Source organism: Lissotriton helveticus, chromosome 8, assembly GCF_964261635.1.
Source record: "Lissotriton helveticus chromosome 8, aLisHel1.1, whole genome shotgun sequence".
Taxonomy (NCBI): domain Eukaryota; kingdom Metazoa; phylum Chordata; class Amphibia; order Caudata; family Salamandridae; genus Lissotriton; species Lissotriton helveticus.
This window is the reverse complement of record NC_136069.1, coordinates 938,560,413-938,580,877: the sequence shown is the minus strand read 5'-3', so window position 1 is coordinate 938,580,877 and position 20,465 is coordinate 938,560,413. Positions and strand designations below refer to the sequence as shown.

The window sequence follows — 20,465 nt, the reverse complement described above, 5'->3', positions numbered from 1 at the left end:
CTTAACCCAAGAAAATCCAAAGAGTCCAGTCATATATATGGTACCCAAGGTCCATAAAGACTTGAACAATCCACCATGCCGTCCGATAGTTTCTACGAAGGGCAGTCTCCACGACCCAGTGGGGAAGTTCATTGATAAGTATTTGCAACCACTAGTGCTCAAATCGACTTCATACATAAAGGATACTACCGACTTTTTGAGAAAATTGAACAGCCTGACAACATCAGAGCGAATAACAATGGTAACCATCGACGTTAGGGCACTCTATACGTCCATACCACATAAAGAAGGCCTGGAAGCTATTGAAAAAGCTTTATTGAACAGCACGTATGAACAACATTTGCAAATATTTTTAATGGAACTAATGGAGTTTACCCTGATGAATAGTTACTTTGAACATCAACAACGATGGTTCATTCAACGGAGCGGTACATCCATGGGTAATTGCGCCGCACCGGCGTACGCCAATTTGTTTGACTGATTTTGAAAACCTGCATATTTACCAACGTCAGGAATGGGCCAGCCAGTTATCGATGTATGTAAGATTCATCGATGATATCTTCTTCATTTGGAAAGGCGACGAGGAAACTTTACATAATGAATTGGAAAGACTGAACAGCAGAAATGAAAGGATAAGCTTCACGTGGCAAATGAGCACCACCAAGATTCAGTTTTTGGATGTAGAAATCACCAGAAGTGAAAATCAGTTTCAAACCAACCTCTATCGAAAGCCAACCGACAGAAACAACTTATTGAAATTTGACAGTCATCACCCCTTACCCTTGAAGACACATCTGCCATTTTCACAGTTCCTCAGGGTACGAAGAGTGGTCTCGCAAACTCAAGAATGTCAAGAGCAACTGACAATTATGGCAAAAAGGTTCCAGGACAGGGGATACCCTGAAAGAACGATACAACCAGCACTGACTAGAGCACAACAAACATCCAGAGATGAACTATTAACGAACAAAACAAAAGAGGCTACCAAGAGAATCACATGTGTGAGTAAATACTCAAATGTAAGCAACCAATTCAAGAACATTATTAGAAAACATTGGCAAGTTTTGAAATTGGAAGTGGATTTCAAAAGCACCTTTTCAGAAGAACCACTGTTCGCATTCACGAGAGCAAAGAACCTAGGAGAAATGTTAAAGCATCCTATTGAGCGACCTCCAAAAAGCACTTATCGTGGAACTACACCATGTATGAACTGTAGTAGCTGCCATAACATCATGAAGGGCAATGCCATATCCCATCCAATGAAAGGATTCCAAATACCATTAAGAGTTAATGGGACATGCGACACAATGAATACAATATATATGTTGAAATGCCCTTGTGGCGCAGTGTATGTAGGCCACACTGAGCGCAAACTAAAAACGCGCCTCGCAGAACATAAAAGCAATATAAGAACAGAATCAACAAAATCAACGGTGGCAGTCCATTTTAAGGAAAAACAGCACCACATAAGCCAATTGTGAGCTTGCATATTGGAAACAGTGCTTAAAACAGAGGGCACAAGTAACAAAAAAAACTTACTCAAAAGAGAGAACCACTGGATTTATTACTTGAACAGTCTGAAGCCCAATGGGCTTAACGATCGAACAGAATTTTTATGCTATCTATGATGTAGTGCGTAAATCTTTGCTGAATTGTAAAAATTACCGTGTATATGAAACAACATTGCATGAAGTTCTCTCACACATTCTTTAAACCAGTCAGGCATTACATAGTAAGGACGGGCAGTCGAATTCACACACATTGCCAGCACAACGTTTAAGTAACGCTAATAAAGTTTAGTGAAAATAAAACTGGGAAAAAAAACGGGGTAGAGCAACGCGCATGCGCTAAACAGCGGATAGAAAAAGGAACACACTTGACCCCGGCGCCATTAGGAAGCGCAGCATGGAGCTCGCGTAAGCAGTTTACATAACTAATAAGGTGAGCGTTCACAGTACCCGCATTCGCAACAGTCAGCCGCGTCTTACAAGTTTAGTAGAACTGGTAGAAAAGCATGCAAGCGATAGAGCGGCCAGGAACTGAGAACATGATAGTGCGTAGTTGAACGGCATATCAACATCGAAGTACGAGTTGAGCAGTAGCGTTACATTGTATCATTGAACGCCCAACTCATATTGAGTCAAGTTTGTAAAATGTTTTATGAGATAGCGGTCCAACGTGGTAATAATTGTTAAACTATGTTGTGCATTGTTGAAACTTAATGCAGTAAATTACAATGGAAGATGGTAATGTTTAACATTGTGAATTATATGAAAGAACGCAGGCTAAAGCAAGTTTGTTTTGTTTAATTAACTTACAGATTTCCCTGATGAAGGTGCTAGATGCACCGAAATGCATTGGAAATAATCAATTTGGGAACTAAACAAATGATGTTACATGAAATATTGAATACGTGAACTTTCTGACAAATGTGGATTATGATGAAGAAATAAATTCACATATACATAATCACAAGAAAAAAACGTTTGTATTATTTGAGCTGGAGATCCAGCAATCGTCTTGTGCCCGGGGTGAGAGGACTATGTTGTAATAGTCCTGCGACCATTTGATTATTCGAGTACACTCAGGGAGGAGAGTGATACCCATGGAGCACGGAGAACTCAGTTAAACTTATAGACTGTGCACATCCCAGATCTTTGAAGTGACACAGCTAAAAACACCTCATAGGCCAATTTTACCTCCAATACTAGTTGGTTCTTGTTCACCTAGCACTTCTGAAGCCTAAAGTCTCTATGAAAAACACACCCAAGGCCCGGGTGAATCAATACCTCACCCACTGAAACCGGAAGGCTTGAAGGAAGCTGGCGAAAAACAGCAAAGAATTGGACAAACCAGCCTGTAAACCACATCTCACCAACTATAAGCAAAATATGTGCTGTCAAGAGATCCTTCTACATTGTTCTCAGCAGAACATTGCCACACAACTCCTTTAATCTACACATCATCCCTCAATAGCAACCCCTGCACTCCACCTTAAACTTTCAAGCAATGTGTAATAAACAGACTTCATACTTGCCTCAAAAAATCCAAGATGTCTCAAAATCATTTCCAATTATTCCTTTGACTGGTAAATATCCTGCTCCACCTGCCACTTCTACTGCAATTCTAGTTCCTTAGAGCTAATCTCCGCCAAAGATCTTATCAAGAGAGTATCCAAACTAGACCATCTGGATCATTGCAAAATGCATTGTCTGCCAGACTCTAGAAAATGAACATTGCAGCCTTAGCCAAAGATATTGCCTGCATTGCTACAGCTTCCCTTCGAAGTGGTCACTTCCCTAACACACTAAAACACACCTTTGCCTTACCCCCTACTCAAAAAAGCTATTGTAGACTCCAACTCCAAGCAACTACCAATGCATCTCAATACTCCCTTTCCTGGCAAGATCATTGAAGCCGAGGTAGCCAGCCAATTGCAGAACAATGTGTGATCCAACAATCTGCTTGTCTGCATTCTGCCTGCTACATGGTACTGACTGGTGATGAACACCGAAGAAGGCTGTAACCTGAAGAAACCAACAACTGGTGGCCTCATCCTACTGGGCTCATCAGCTGCATTCAACACTGTAGATCACGAAACACCTCTAAACCACATGAAACCTTTTACATGAGAAGAAAAGCTTGGGAATGGCGTAAATCTTTACTCCTAACGAAAGCAGCAAATGAAACTCTATCTACATGTTTCGGAATCAGCTCCCATGATATGTGGTGACCCCAATGGTCTACACGCTCCTCACTCCTCTTCAACTTGTACATGTGCCCTCTAGCTTACTTGAACAAATTGAAAGGTCTTAAATGCCAGTTATATGCAGATGTCACACAGCTGTACTAGATCTAAGCAACAATTCCAAGAGTGATGCACTCACAGAACGTCTTCTCTTGGTCAATCACTTGATGAGTCTCTTTGACCTTATCTAAGTGATGAGTGAAATGAATCTTATTACTAAATATGAACAAACTCTCTCTTCCAAATATCTCTGGGCCTACTTCACTTGAACAACCACATCTGCCACTAGAAACGATGGGCAACCTTGTAGTTCTTTTCGATGCACAACTATCTTCAGTGCTCCAAATTAAAGTGACCATCACATCATTTAACTTCCCCTTAAATGCCATCTAAAAATCAGCCCTGTCCTATCCATCTGACACAGAAGAAAACTGGTCCAATCAGTTGCCCAATCAAGATCATGCTAGTGCAGTGTCCCATACCTAAAGCTCTCAAACAAGGACATTGCAAAACTTGAACATGTTCAAAGTAGAAGGATAATTTTCGGATGAAGGAAAACTACCATATTTCGTCCTTCGGGCACAGTTATCTTGGTTAACAATTTAACACCGTATACATGGTGGAAGCCATCAACCTAAAAACTCCTGGGTATGCATGAGACCACTAAGTTCCATCAAACCTCAGCAGTGCTACGTTCCACCTGAGCACACGCTGACCATCCCAAAATAGAGACTAGCAAGATTCGAAGGCTAAACCCTAAAAGTGGTTTAAGGAAAACTCTGGAACAACCTTCTTATAGAAATCAGCCCATTGAATGAATATTCGTCTTTAAAATCCCTCTGAAACAACTGCTATTCAAAAGACTATTATTCGTCAATACCACTTTGGAAGGAGAATAATGTCCATTACACCGATCAACAATCTCTCAGATCACCTTCCTACAGTCAGTATGGCCCAACCTCCTCTCATTCCCCATAAACATTCAGTGTTTACTGTTGTCTGTTCATCTTGCTACCATAAACAGCCTTTTTTGTCAAATATGTTCTGCGCCTCAAAGGTGGACCCTCGGGCATTTGCTGCAGACCAAAAATATTGACAAATTAAAATCAGTTTTGCACATACTGATTAAGAGAGCCAAAGAATGTAAACCGAGATTTAGAACATACGATCAACTGACCTGTCGAAAGGGGGGAGGGTAGGGGGTACCATATTTTGTGTTTTGTCACAGAAGCAATAGTACCATGAGTAACTATCTAACCCAAAAGGCAAATAATTTGTTGCTCAACTGTTTTTTTTTTTACTAGAGGCTTGATAAGGTAAGTAAACCTCCGGTCAGTTTAGTCTCCTGCCAAAATCAGCAGACCCAGAATGACTCCATATTGCAACCACCCCACACTTTACCCCCACCCCGACAATGGGAGGGAGTGATAGGGTGAATGTTTTATTTCTGAATGGCAAACGTTAACTATGTTCCTTTGTGCTGAATACTGTGGCACTTTACATTCGTCTCCAGCATGCATGCACCAAATAACACCTCCCTGTTGGGGCATGTCTTCCTTATTTAATCTGGAAAGGTCTCTTTGAAACATCATGAGGGTCTATTCCAGATGCCTCTTGGTAGAAAAGGCTAGAGGAGAAAAGTTATTTGCCTGATATAATACTTCATCCTTGATCATCCTTCCCACATCTACTTTTATCCAGTTGGTCGCATATCTGACAATAAAATGGATGCAAGATGGCTTCAGGGCTAAGTAGTCTTACTTGAAGCATGTTCTGCTCACCTTCAAAACGGCTAAAGGGGCGCTTAGCCTCTTCTGCGTGCTGCGATTTAATAAAAATATATTTCCCCTTTTGTATAATTGGTAAAGGTTTTTAAAAAGCGTGTTTTTTTTGTGTGTAAATTATATGAATCTAGCGAGTATACCCTAGATGCAGGATTATTGTTACAGGTAAATATATTTTTTAACTTTTCAATACCTGGAAACTTTGCAAATGGATAAACATTTTTTAGATCTGAAATGGAGGTACGCAGAACAAGTGTACAACCAACTCAAACATGAGCTGCATGGCATATAAAGCACCCACTAAAATTGCATCTGATCAGAAATGCAGAATAGCAAATGCCTCCTGCAGAGCTATTTTTAGGTCGAGCCTAGCGAAGCGCGCATGCACTGCTCTAGTAGAGGGCCTATTGGAATCACTCCAGACATTCAGAAAGCTTTCAAAAAGCTTGTGCGTATGGTTGTCGCATTCTATTGGCCTTTGCATGTGGCTTTCACAAAATGAAAGCACGCAATTGGCCAAAGGCGGGTGCATGCCCGACCTCTTCTTAAAATGTTCACTCCCATGGTGTTTTGCTCTTGAGAGCGAGCAGGCCTGGGAGCCCCGGCTGGGTCCAGGGGCCCGGCCGGGGCCCCGGGTGGGGCGCTCCGTCCCTGGGCCCTGTCCCCCGGCCTGCCGCACTGCCAAAGTCCCGGGACGGTGTTCCGTGGTGCCCGGGGAGCCTCCCCGTGCTTGGCTGGGTTCAGGAGCCCCACCCGGGGCCCCTGAGGGCCCCGGGGAGGGTGGCCTCCCCACCCCGGGCTCCGTCCTGGGTCCTGCCGCGGGGCAGGGTGCCCGGGACGGGGTCCGGCGGGCCCGGGGAGGCTTCCCCTGTGCCTCCGGGCCTGGGAGCCCCGGCTGGGTCCAGGGGCCCGGTCGGGGCCCCGGGTCGGGCGCTCCGGCCCTGGGCCCGGTCCCCCGGGCTGCCGCTCCACCCAGGGCCCAGGACAGGGGTCCGTCGGTCCCTTGCAGGCCTCCCCTGCTTGTCAAGGTGTAAGCGGGCCCCGGGTCGGAGGGCCCGCCGGCCCCTGGCAGCCTCCATGGCTGTGGCCCGGCTGGCATCTGCATTCCTCCTTGGTGACGTGCTTTCGCTTTTGCTTGTTATCTGCTAAAGCAATTTATTGCCTTTCCGAACGCTGCTGCCCTTGATTAGCCAGTATCCTGAATCATGTTACTAATTGATTTTAACTCGCCGCCCTGCTTGTCTTTGAAATGCTTTTTTTTTAATTTTTTTTTTAATGGTTTCGTGCTCGTCCCAGCGCTGTCCTCTACCTCCATGGAATTGTTTCCTACGCCGGGCTGAGAGAGCTCCTTGTCATGGCAACAAGCCACACCGGGATACATTGTTTCTTGCTCTCTGACAGCCCAAACCTGCTCGGCCGCATTGAGACCCACAAGCAGCTGCTGAATCTCCCAATGTGGGCGGGGCTGCTTCATTGTGTGTTGGGCTACGACCTTGTGCAGCTGTGCCAGCAGGGACCCCGGGAACAGCTGGGTGGGACAGTTTAAATTACTGCCAGCCTGCCCGGCACGTCATGTTTTAAGATTCCGGGACAATCCCCAGACAAGAGTTCTAACTCAGCACACCGTCCACACTTTTTGGGCTGAATAATTCCTGAGGTCCTCCAGAGCACATAGGGGGCATCTCTTCCTTCCGTACAGGTGTGCCCAGCTAGCGTTTTCATAGCGGAAGAGTAGGCCGCCTGGATGCCCTGCTGGCTATTAAGTTCGTAAACACAAACTTAAGTCTGCCTTGGGAACACTGCACTACATCAGGGTTTCGAACATTAATCAGGAGAAAAACAACCTACATGGAAGAGCCGTCTTAACTAGCAATCACATGCGATGTATATACTACATGCATGTTTGTCAGTACCACTCACCCCCAAACTGGGACAGGGGATGCCCTACCACTTGCGAGGAGTATTGCGCTCATGCCCTCCATACCGCTCAGCCCCAAACGTGAGACAGGATTTCCAAGCACATGCTAGATGTATTACTCATGTTTGTCTGTACAACTCACCCCCAAACGGGAACAGGGAATTTCCAACCGCATGGGAGGAGTGCTTTCTGTACCACTCACCCCCAAACGCGAGAGAGGGAATTTTCATTTAAATGCGAGGTGTATTACACACATGTTTGTCATTACCACTCACATTTACAAGCACATGCGAGGGGCATTTGACGCATGTTGTCCGTACCATTCGTTGCCAAACGCAGGACAGGGGATTTAAAATCAATCCGATACAAGGTGTATCCGAGTTTGTGAGCTGCCCCTTACGCCCTGACAGTGCAAGGCGATGTCCGTATCAAATAGACGTGTCCAGTTCACTTGAAACCGAAGGACACGTCCGCGTGTACCCCAGCTACCTGACTCTCTCTGTGTGTGTGTGTGTGTGTGTGTGTGTGTGTGTGTGTGTGTGCGCCTACAGCTGCTGAGATGCTGATGCTGGACTGTACTGGGATGGGGAGGAGGACGGGAGGGAGCGTTGCGCTCAGTATGTGGCTGCCCAGCACAAAAGGGGACACGCATACCTGCCCTTGCTATTCCACTGACTGGGTTGGTATATACTTGGAGGTTGGGTAGATTATCGGCCAACCTGCGCTGTCTAAACCGAGGGGCCTCTGTTTTCATAATCCCGGATTTCCTACTTAGCAGTGTGATCTTGGGCGGATAGTTTTATCTACTGCAGCATTTATTTCCTTTTAGCAGAAAATGGGAACCACTTTCAGATTGGCGTTCTATGCGGTCTCTGGACGTTCGCTTTGTCCTACTTTGAAAAAGCGAACCTCGCACATGTCAAATAAGCTATGCAAGCGCCTCACTCTGATCCTACAGTATTGGAGTTTTCTGAAGTGGCAGAACTGTGTGTTTAGTTTTAAGTTGATACATGGCTTGTCTGTGTGTTTGTAAATAAACGGACGGACTTTACGTGGGATGAAAAAACTGGGGCATCTAGAGTCAGAGCATGTGCTTCTCTGCGTGGCATGCTATATTCTGTGAGGTTTGAACACGCCAACTTATCGAACAAATATTGGCAAAACCAATAGCACTAGCTAAATATTTCTTTAGCCCCAAAGGCGAGACCTATTGGCTATGCCAATGCTTATTATTTGCTTTGTAACAACTTGAAGATTTACTCCGTTATTAGTTTTACACATCTGAAACTATGTAAAAAAAAAAAATCTATATATTCGAGGCATATGAGCTGCAGATCGTACACTTTTGCAATAGATCGCCACCTGGTGTTGGGCTCGGATGATTGCAGGTTGTTGTTTTCTTGGAAGAAGTCTTTGTAGTCACGAGATAGGTGACTCCACCCTTGGACAATACTGCGCATGGTCATCGACTCCATCCTCAGATTGTTTTTTTCCGCCACTGGGTTCGGATGAAAGTTGTCCGCTCCGGCTAGAAAAGACTTTTTCAGCAACTCCGAAGCGTAGAAACTTTATACAAACCTTATCGACATCGAATAAACTTTTCGACATCATCAGCTACATTCCGGTGCGTCGACCCCGGCCGTTGGGCCTATCGGCGCCATACGGCCTACGCCTCATGGACACAACTCCATTCAAGAGATGCCCTGTATGGCGAGCAAAATTCTCTCATAGCGACCATCATGAGGTCTGCAACCTCTGTCTATCGCCGGAACACGACGAGTCGACCTGCACAGCTTGTGCATCCTTCCGATCGAAGAAGACCATTCGGGATCGGAGGGCACGTCGACACGAGATGAGAACGGCCCCAGCACCGGAGGCCATCTTCGAGGAGGAGATCGTCGAAGAAGAGCTCTCCGAGGGCGAGGACATCTCCGAGGACGAGGCTCCACTCGCCGCCGAGGAAGACTCGCCTGATCTCCAGATCATATCCGAGGCAGAGGACTCGGATGACTCGATCCCATCTCGTCAACCCGTGAGTACTCTTGCCCCTGCACAACAGACACTACCCAAGCCAAAGGCAACTGACAGCACTATGCCCATGGGGCCCAGTTGAGACCGAAATATTCCCTCAAACGCCCCGCCTTCGGGCTCGGCTCTGAGGAAAACAACTACGCCTTCCGGTGCCTCGGCACCGACAACCACACATGTCAATTCCACCTCTTCCATCGGCACCGAAGCATACAAATCCTTTGACACTGAAGGATTCTTCGACACCGAAGCCAAAACGCCCTTCGGTGCCCAACAGAACAGAGCAAGTCATGAACCACTAAGGAGCTCATCAGCTGGTCATAATCCGCGTTGGGAGACACCGTACTGCAGAGACGCAAATCCAGCGCCCAGCCGAAATCGCAGCTCAGGCAATGGAAGACAGATTGAACGCATGTGAAAAAGGAAAATCGAAATGATAATCCATAAGCTGCACTCAATTTAGCCAGAGGCAGCGGTCCGTAATAAGTAAGCATTCAGTTGCGGACCAGCAACAGCCGAGAAATATTGTCGTGTGCTGCAGGATGTGCATCCATATTTAAGTAAACAAATTAATAAAAGCACACCGGCAACTAATGCGAGTATTAAAGGGAATCCACCAAAGATGCTGGAAAAAATCGAATGGAAAAATGCAGAGAAGACACCAAATAAAGTTTGAAAAGAATTCACAAGGCCACTGCTTATAACTTTAAAGTAAGGTAACTCCGTAGTCAAGGACGCATTGAAGATAGTCTGAATTAATTCCCCAAAATGCAGGGGCACGTCTGCATTTAATAAAGCATGCACTTCTGTGCGGGTGTTTGCTACATGAAGGACAAATGTTTCTCTAGCAGATGTAAGAGAAACTCTTTTTGAGACAATAGCGCTCTTATACGGCTCATTTGGTTGACTCTGCTTTCAAGGTCGGAATCGACGGCCAGATAGAAACATCCAGCTTCCCATGCAGAGGAGTAAACACAACTTTTTTATAGCAAACCACAGGCTCCGTTACCGTAATCATGTAAGCGATGCCTGCTCACATCACACAACAATCTGCATTATTTCAAAGTAAATAACTCCCGTTTGCAATCCTCGCCATTCAGATAGACGACTTTTCCCTCCCTCAGGCACCTATATGTAAATGGTAATAACCAAGCTTCATGGAGATAAGCGCTTCCTAAAGATCCATATGTGCCTATAGCCTAGTATTTCATGCAAACCTCAAACTTAAACAGGCTAAAAGGTAACGTTATGATACAGTGGATAAGCCACACCGCTGAATCTGAACTTCAATGAGTGACCACTTGTAACCATTCTCATAGCGCGCCCTGTGCTCTGATTTCAGTGAGAGAGTGATCGCACCATAGTTTGTACTGCTAATCATTCTCGGCATACGCTATGAATACGCTTTCACGTTACGCGTCGCATCAAAGCTTCCGTGTGACGTCATGTACGGCGCCCCGTACGCAAAAGACGCGAATGTTTTTAATTATTTAAAAACATATATTTATGTATTTAATGAACATACTAACAGAATACATTATATAGGGTAGTTATTAAAATAGTTTAAAGGGCCGGCTCCTGCAGTGTCCCGGGGTGCCTACCCCCCGGACACTGCTGTTTGCTGTGGTAGGGCTGGAGCCTCGCAGCTCCCACCCTACCACAGCAAACTGCTTTGCTTTTTGAAAGAGAGAGCAGGAAACCTGCTCTTTCAAAAATCAAAGCTGATTGCTTTTCTGTATGGGGAGCAGCATGTTAGTTGCTCCCCATGCAGAAAAGCAATGCCGGCTCCCGCAGGATGCGGGGAGCTGGCAGGAACCGTGGGGGGCTTGGAGACCGCCCCCAACGAGGAATGCCAGGTGCCGGGGGATGGGGTCCCCGGGGCCAGAAGTGGCCCGGGAGGGGGGCCACGTGGCCCCCCCTCCCCCCAAAAATAAATAAAAGGCCAGCCCCGGGGGATGGGCTCCCCGGGGCCGGAATTGGCCACGGGAGGGGGGGGGACCACGCGGCCCCTTCCAGATTTAAAAAAAAACAAGAATAAATTGGGGGCAGGCCCTGGGGATGGGGTCCCCAGGGCCCAAAAAAAAGAAAAAGGCGGGCTACACAGCCCTCCTTCAAAGTTTTTTTTTTTTTTTTTTTTTTTTTTTAAACGGGTTCGGGAGATGGCCACGCCCCCTCCCTGCACCTCTCTGCAAACGCGCCCCCTAGCGCATTTGCAGAGGGGGGAAGTAATTCCCCTCGCATACTGGGGGCCAACTAGCCCACCAGGAGCCTCCCGTATGGGCCAGGGGGCTCCCTTGCAGAGGCGTGTAAAGAGGCCATGCCCCTTTTTACACCTCTCTGCAACGGAGCCCCCTGGCGCATACTGGACGTTGCTGGTGGGCTAGTTGGCCCCAAGGGACCCCCAGTATGCAAGGGGAATTAGTTCCCCTTCTGAAAAAGCGCCAGGGGGCTGCGTTGCAGAGAGGTGTAAAAAAGGGGCGTGGCCTCATTACACCTCTCTGCAACGCAGCCCCCTGGCGCATACTGGAGGTTCCTGGTGGGCTAGTTGGCCCCCAGGGACTCCCAGTATGCAAAGGGGAATTAGTTCCACCTCGGAAAAAGCGCCAGGGGGCTGCGTTGCAGAGAGGTGTAAAAAGGGGTGTGGCCTCTTTACACGTCTCTGCAACGCAGCCCCCTGGTGCATACTGGAGGTTCCTGGTGGGCTAGTTGACCTCCATGGACCCCCAGTTTACAAGGGGACTTAATCCCCCAACTTAGAACGCGGTACGGGGCATGTTTGCACAGTGGTGAAGGTAGGGGGCAGGGCTAGAGGTTTCACACACTTTATAGTTAAAAATTCGCATTTAAAAAACCTTAGAAATTCACTGAAAAAACCATAGGTTTCACCCGCGTTATAGTTAAAAATCCCATTTTAAAATGTATCAATCCAATGAACTGCCTTTTGACTTGATTTGCTAATCTGTAAAAACTTAATGAACTAATAGGCTAGTATCATTTGTGTAAATCCTTTTTAAATATTTATTGCAAAATTTACTGTTCTGTTTTTTAAAACTGTACCATTGTGATTTCTGTGCTGCTTTTATGATAATTTTTTTATCGAAATAAAGCCTTTGACCTTGACCTTGACCTAGTTAAAAATTAGCATTTAAAAAACCTTAGAAATTCACCGAAAAAAACATAGGTTTCACACAATTTATAGTTAAAAATTAGCATTTAAAAAAACCTTGGAAATTCACTGAAACCATAGGTTTCACACATGTTATAGTTAGCTGGACATTTAACTAATACAAAACCATTGAAATTCCCTTGTTCTAGTTAACTAACTCGTGCGCCCGCAATGCACTGCTGATGACGTCACATATTACATCACTCATGACATGGTCAGTGACATCACTCATGACATCACTGATGACCTCTCAAATGACATCATGAATTTGATTGATCTTTATAAATACACCCGTAAGTTGAAGTTACAGAAACACTTTTTGTGCAGCAAATTCCAGCCGAAAGCGCATTTGACTCTCTCTACGAAATTGTCACCTGGCCTAGTTGTCAATGATTTGGAACTGTTACAAGATCTGACAGCATTACGCAATGAAGTCCCAAGCTCAGGATCTTCAGAAGAGCATTTGGTTTTGGATGTGCCAGGCTAAACTAACTTTAAAGCCAAATCCACCTTCACCCCACTAATGTTACATGACAACATTGATATTTTCCATGAAATGACAGTTGCAGGGATCAAGAAGCTCTATATAACAACTTTAAGAGAGAAACGCAAATATTTGGCACGTAACTGCTACATTAATTTGGTCAAGAAATTACAGGCGGATAATAACCTCATCCGCCAATCCGACAATTGGGGCAATGTCGTTCTTTGGCCTCGTTCTCGCTATCTGGAGGAGGCTTACCTCCAATTGAATGATGTACTCTGCTACAAACTATGTGATGGGTGCACTGTCAGAAAAGCTCAGGCACGGTTCCACACACTACTGATGGGTTGGCGGAGTGTGGGGTTGCTGAGCCAGGACGAGTTTAGATTCCTTAAAAAGGATCATCCAGTAATGCCTATCTTCTACTTGATCCCCAAAGTCCACAAAAATCTTGAAAAAAACCCTGGCAGACCGATTATCTCTGCTCGTGGTGGTCAGTTGGAAAATACTACCGTATACATGGACTCTTTCCTTCAAGAATTTGTTAAAGCTTTGCCATCCTATGTACAGGATTCAGGTGATTTTCTAAGGAAATTGGACTGTATTATGGGACTCGCAATGTTGGTTAATCACACTGGATATATCCGCTTTATATACTGGCATCCAGCGCATTGATGGGCTGAGAGCCATTCAATTCTATTTGGGAAGTAGACCTATCCATATGGCTGAACATAACAAGATGCTGATGGCTATGATTTCTTATTGCCTGCACAACAACTTTTTCATGTTCAACAGCCAGTATTTTCAGCAAATCAGGGGTGTTGCTATGGGGGCCTACTTCTCTCCCAGTTATGCCAGCTTGCATATGGGCTACTGTGAGGAGCAGGTCTTCCTTGGCACATACCATGACATTTTTGTTGAACATGTGGTACATTGGTACCGCTATATTGACAACATATTTTTTATATGGCGTGGTACCAAACAGCATGCCAGTGACTTCATTGAAATGATTAACAACAATGCATTGAACCTTGTTTTTACTTCTAACTTCAGCCAGGACCACATTTGTTTTTTGGATGTGGAGGTTATAGTTAATAACAGCAAACTAGAGACGGTACTCTATAGGAAACCCACAGCAGGCAATACAGTGCTGCACGCCAAGAGTCCTCATCTGGCGCATCTGATACGCAGTATCCCCTATGGGGAGATGCTGGGTATCGGATGCATTTGCAGCACCGAATCTCAATGTATGCTAGCTCAGGAGGCCAGTAAAACACGATTTTTGGCCAGAGGATACACAAAGATAGTAGTGGATACTGCTATCCGGAAGGCAAACTCTATCCCTAGAAAGGAGGCTCTGCTTTATAAAAAAAAAAACTCTGGTAGCGGACCCCAGACGACCAGACAACCTGTCAGGCTTATACTGACATAGAAATAAATAAATAAATAATAAATAATCCACATTTGTAAAGCGCACAATCACCCGTAAGGGTCTCTAGGCGCTGGGGGCCGTCGGGAAGATTAAGCGAGCTATTGCCCAGAGTCACATGGTGCTGGGCTAACCTTCCGCCGGAGCTGGGGATCGAACCCTGATCCCCAGATTCCAGCGTCAGTCGCCCTGGCCGCGGCGCCACACCTCTCCCATAACAGACAGCACCAAGCTCTCCGTAAAATTCTTAACAGAAATTGGAACTTGGTATGTAATAATCCGGTTATAGGTAGTTTGATGTCAGTCAAACCTGAAATTTCTCTCAAAAAAGCACGCTCCATGAGCGATGCTCTGGTCAAGTCGAGTCCGGAGGTGGCAACAAACACAACTTGGTTGCAGGCCAGTAAGGGATTTAGAAAGTGCTCTTTGTGTAAAGCTTGCAAACACTGGGTGAGCAGGACAGAATACACTACACCTTTTTCTGATATCCCCTGTGCTATCCACAAACAGCTGACGTGCAAGACTGAGTTTGCGGTGTATGTGCTGGAGTGTTCGTGTGGCCTGCAATATATTGGGAGCACCAAGTTGCAGGTTCACAAACGGATACTCCAGCACATTAGGGGCATCCACACCAGTGATGCCGCCTACCCAGTCGCACGTCATTTCAAGGACTATCATGAGCACAAAAGTCAGCTGTTAAAATACTTAGTCATAGATGCAGTTCCACCCCTTAGAAGGGGAGGAAATCGTGAGGCCATTCTAAGAGCTCTTGAAACAAGGTATATTGTGGAATTAGATTGCAAGTCCCCTCTAGGCTTGACCGCTAGCGAGGATTTTCATACCTTTCTCTAGTATTTAGAACCCCCATTACAATAGCACCATTGTGAACTGAAATTTTTTGGGAAAACTTCCCCATTGCTATAACTTTTGACTAGGGGAAGAACTTTGGTGTTAGTTTGCTCTCTTCGCACAGTACAGTGTTTATAAACATCTGTTTTTATGGATTTTTAATACAAGAGTTCGCTATTTCACATTTTTGATTCATTTTGCACATGTTTTGCACATTTTGCACATACTGTACATTTTGATTGCACTAAATTGCCCCATGGGCATGGATGTCTCCAATTCTCCGGATCAGGACTGTTGAAAGAAATTAACCCACTTGTGTCTTATTCTCGTTGCACACTGCTCTATTTTTTGCACAGCTGCATTTATGTTGCACATAACAGAAATGTATTTTATAATGAATTCTTTCTGTGATATTTTTATACGTTAATTATTTTTAAAGGATTGCCTCAATTGCTCTTTTTTTAAATAATGTATTTTTATATGTGCACTGTCTATTTACAACTATGTGGTTTTTAACATTTGTTTGAACCCATTAGTATTTTTTCCATGCCCATATATTTGGCAACCGTGTTAACCAATCATGTTACAGGTTTGTCTGCACTTTTCACTTTAAAAATCTCCTGCTCCTCCAATGGCGTTGTTTGACCAAGGCCTCTGGGTAGGACGAAACGTTATGCTGGCAGGCTGCCGAAGATCGAAATAAAATCATTCTCACCTGCATATCCTGGGTCGGCTCTCGTCTCTTTTTCCGGTGGCGTCCTTGATTACTAAGGATTTCTGGAAGCTTGGATTTGCGTTTTTGTGGCGCATATATATATATATATATATATATATATATATATATATATATATATATATATATATATATATATATTCTGGATTCGCGACCCCATCGCGAATTCCGCTGAAATTAGAAAAAACAAGCACTGGCGTTGCCAGTAGTTCTCGTAGAATGCAGTGCATCCTTCTTGCTCTAGTAGGGCGATTGGGTGGCTGTTGGTAATTAGAGAGTGGCCGGAGGGAAGCCGGATGGGGGCAGGAGAGCTGAGATAGCGTGTTAGGGGAGGAGAAGCCGCAGAGCGCACGCTGGACGAAGCCCTTTGGTGTGCTGTGCGGCCGTGAATGCGCGTGCTTGTTTGCTCACGTGATTCACGTGAACTTAAAGAAAACCGCACAAACGAAACCCTTGGTTTCACGATTGTTTTGAGCACTTGAATTCTCGATCCCTCAATGCGCTTGCGCGCATTGATAGGTCACGAGACCTAAAAATAAGATTGGCTTGGGCCCTGGGTGTCCTTATGGGACCCCTCAACAGGCCTAGGGGGTCAGGGTGTTTCTACCCTGCCCCATTTTCTTGTTTTTTAACATCTTTTTTCTACTGTTTTCTTGTGCCTTGGTTCTACCGAGTCACAAGATGGCTGCCAACACTTCCTGGTTTGGTGTGTTGGTAGCCAATTAGAATGAAGCTGGTGGTCGGGAGGGTTTGCGAACCCACCGTGGCCATAGATATCGAAACTTTTTTTCTTTTTCTAATTTCTCAGGAACTGCTGAACGGATTTACACCATTTTGCCAAATTTGGTGTAATTCCATTCAGCTGTAGCTTTGTCTAAAGTGTCCTACGGAAAATAACATGTGGAAAATGTGTTTTAGGACCTCCCTTTTTTTCTCGGTTCCCGCTTGTCGAATCACTTCGAAACTTTCAAGACCGGAGGGGGCCACTAGTTTTGAAAAATTCGCGAGGATTCATCAACCGGCGCCAAAGTTATTGGGAAAACAAAAACGCTTTTCCTATGGAGAGTAGGTCCGAACTAGAACTACCTACTGGCGACTGCCAGTAGGTTTTCTATCTCTCTACCCCAGCCAACACTGGTTTCTTGGTATCTCTTGCTTCCTCCGGGCTACGAAAAGTTTGATGTACTTTTTTATTTCTTCCTCGCATCTCTTTAATTCATTTTCCACTAAATTCTTAATCTCATAATTGCATATGCATACTGAATACTATTTTTGTCAATAGGCGCCATATGCTAGAATAATAAGTACTCTGTACACAAGTGCAAGCCATATCATGGTGCTATTCAAGGCTCCTTGTTTCATAAAATTAAACTGGCAAGGTATTTAGTATATGTAAGCTTTCCCACAGATGTGTTTGCATTAAATTAACACAAAACCAATATACAAATGACTATCTTGTACTTAACAGATGAGGTGGAGGGTAGAGAAGAAAAACCAACTGCACCGGACTCTGCTGGCAAACAATCTACCCAAGTTATAGCAGCAAGCATGTCTGCTTTTGATCCCTTAAAAAATCCAGATGAAATCAACAAAAATGTCATGTCCTCCTTTGGAATTGCAGAAGACCAGGTGTCGGGTAAGTTATTCTATGTATATGTACACACTTTCTTGAAGTATTACTGCCTCTGTCTGAACAATACAGAGATGGTAATGGAAGAATCGATGCTACGTAGCCGGTTTCAGTAAATCCTCACTTATAGCAGCTTCATGTATCTGCATGCTCTATGCTCTGGTCTGTTAATCTTGTTTATTTTTATTTTTTAAGCATGTAAATCTATCAAATATCATGTGCCGGGGAAGTAAAAATTATTTTGAAATTTGCATGAAGTGCTTCTCTTCCTCAGTTTTGTGGCTTCTGTGGTTATCTTTTTGCTTGACTAGCTCAGGAAATCAGAGCAGCTTGACCCTCTGTCCATCCACCCAACTGGAAACAGTTTGGCTCATAAAATGAGGCGGAAAGACCGTAAATGGTCTCTGGCTGTTTCAGTGTTATTGGAGTTAAATTAAACACTACTGTATTAACGGACTACAGTGATTACCGGCCTGACGATGGGTAAAATCATGCATGTGAATTTATGAAAGATACCAAAGTTGGGATAACTGTAGTTACTGGTATGTAACTTTTTTCTTTCTTTTGGCTGTGTGCTTCAACATTGCCTAGTATTCAGTTCAATAGTATCAAGTTCTAGAGTTGGTGAGTATAAGGACAGTTCTATGATGGAGAGGAAGAGGTTATTTACCAAAGGTTTTAATAAATAAGAACTGGACATATAAGACTAATTAAGTGTTAGAACACCGGATCAAAGCTAAATATCTTGAGGGTAAAAACATGTAGGTTCTCCAGTATTGAATCTTTCATAGATTCCCATGCTTGTATCTTCCCCGTCGTCATGGTAGGAGTCTCACGGTAAATTAAATACATTAGCAGTAAAAGAAAAAACTGCCTAGATACCATAGGTAAGCATAGACTTTGGTAGCCCAATATCATCATTGTGGTCCAAATGCCAGCCAATGAGACGCCAGCCCTGAAATCACACTCCCCAGCAGAGCCATCATACCTCAGATTTCCAACCGCCTTTGTGTGAGGCGGAGTCTCCCTGAACTTGCTCAGTTTTGTTTCCTTGATTGACCTTTTGACCCCCTACTTGCAGCTTTTCCTCTGGATCTGAGGTATTGTTTTCTTCTACAATTTAACATCAAGGTGTCTGAAAGCTCTAAAAAGGGGTTGTTAAGACCATGTAGGTCCTGTGGGAAGGCCTGATTGTTTTCTGAGGACCCCTACAAGGATTGTTTATACTACCTCTATCTAAAGCACGTCCCTAAGGAGTGCAAACATTGCAGAACCTTTTCGGCTAAGACTCTTAAGGATAGAGGCAAGGTTACTATTGTGCCTTCAGTAGAGAAAAGCCAATTCAGATTCCGAATCTGAGGGGGATTCTAAGGCTCGCACCTCTTCTAAACGCAAAGGGGAAGAGTCTGAGGCAAAAACTGATCTAAAAAAGCAGAAGATTGAAAAATCTAAAGAGTGATCTTCGTTTTCCTTGCCTCATATTCCTCTCAAGAAGGCCTCCGATGAGGGCTCCGTTGTCGGATCCGTCTACGCCGAAAAGAGTTTTGTCTTCAAGTTTGTCGACGAAGGCATCGACGACAGCTACTACGACGACATCTACTACGACATTGTTGACGGTAACCATGCAGACGACTCCGTCGACGGTTGCCTTGTCGACTGCACCGTCGACGATGGATGTGGCGACTGCCCCGTTGATGACTATTTTACCACCACCGTCGACGATCGTCCCGTCGACGACCACTTTTAAGTCTCCAATAAGTAAATCGATGACGACTATGTCTATAAGAAGATTGCCTCAGTCTCAACGGAGAGATCAAGCAATATTGAGTTTACGTCGTGGACAAAAATTTCTCCGCTGCCTCCTTCAAACCTTCTTGAGATGCAGGAGTCTGAAGAGGAAAGTCCATATGGTGTAGCTTACAGCCCTTCTCAGTTAAGAAATCAAAATCCAGGATACGGATGAGGAGGAATACCAATAAGTACAGAAGGATTTCTCTTTTAAAGATCATCCCCTGACTAGTTCAAAATTTTACGAGTCTTTTCAAGACGCCTGCGATTATGAGGAAGATAATGATCCTGATGTCAGAGAGGAGTCCGTCTCAATGCTTCTTTCGTTAATATCGGATCTCAGGAGCATGATTAACGACTATCATCCTTTCCCGGACGCTAACACCTCTTCTAAGGAAGTTGCAAATAAACAACAACCTGTTGTGCAGGCTCTAGTTAAACAGCCTCCATCGCCGGTGCAGAATGTGCTCACGCCAAAAGTCATTACCATCAGGGATTACTTAGTTGACAGCGAGGTTGAAGACCAACCGGAGGAAGGTGAACACCGTCTGGATAATCCTGTGGGTGATGAATGGGACCAGTATGGTGTTCCTTCCCCCCCCCCCCCCCCCCATCGCTGACACCATCCCCGGCGATATCTCCACCGGAGGACATTATGGGTTTCGATGAGCTCATGGTAAAGGCTTCTTAAAGGTTTGTACTTCCTCTACCAGTTAAGGAAACATAATGTTTCCTTTATGATTTTAAAGTAATCTAGAAAATCTGTAAGAACAATCCCCATGGTAAAACATGTATGGGATGAGGGTTTGAAAATTCTGAAACTTCCCGCTTCTGTCGCAGCCTCAGTTCCCAGAATAGAAAAAAATACCGGGCTCTGGAATCTGCACCAGCATGTCTTATTGGACATC

General features: G+C 44.8%; 1 protein-coding gene across 3 annotated transcripts in view; it reads left to right on the top strand.

Moving 5' to 3' along the window:
* The window catches only part of LOC144773018 (protein TFG-like), a 199,579-nt gene that overhangs the window by 94,027 nt on the left and 85,087 nt on the right, over positions 1–20,465 (top strand). For all 3 annotated transcript variants that reach the window (XM_078657778.1, XM_078657776.1, XM_078657777.1), the window contains one exon: positions 17,608–17,775. In XM_078657778.1, the coding sequence (XP_078513904.1) occupies positions 17,608–17,775 (168 nt within the window). The remainder of the gene's footprint in view (positions 1–17,607; positions 17,776–20,465) is intronic.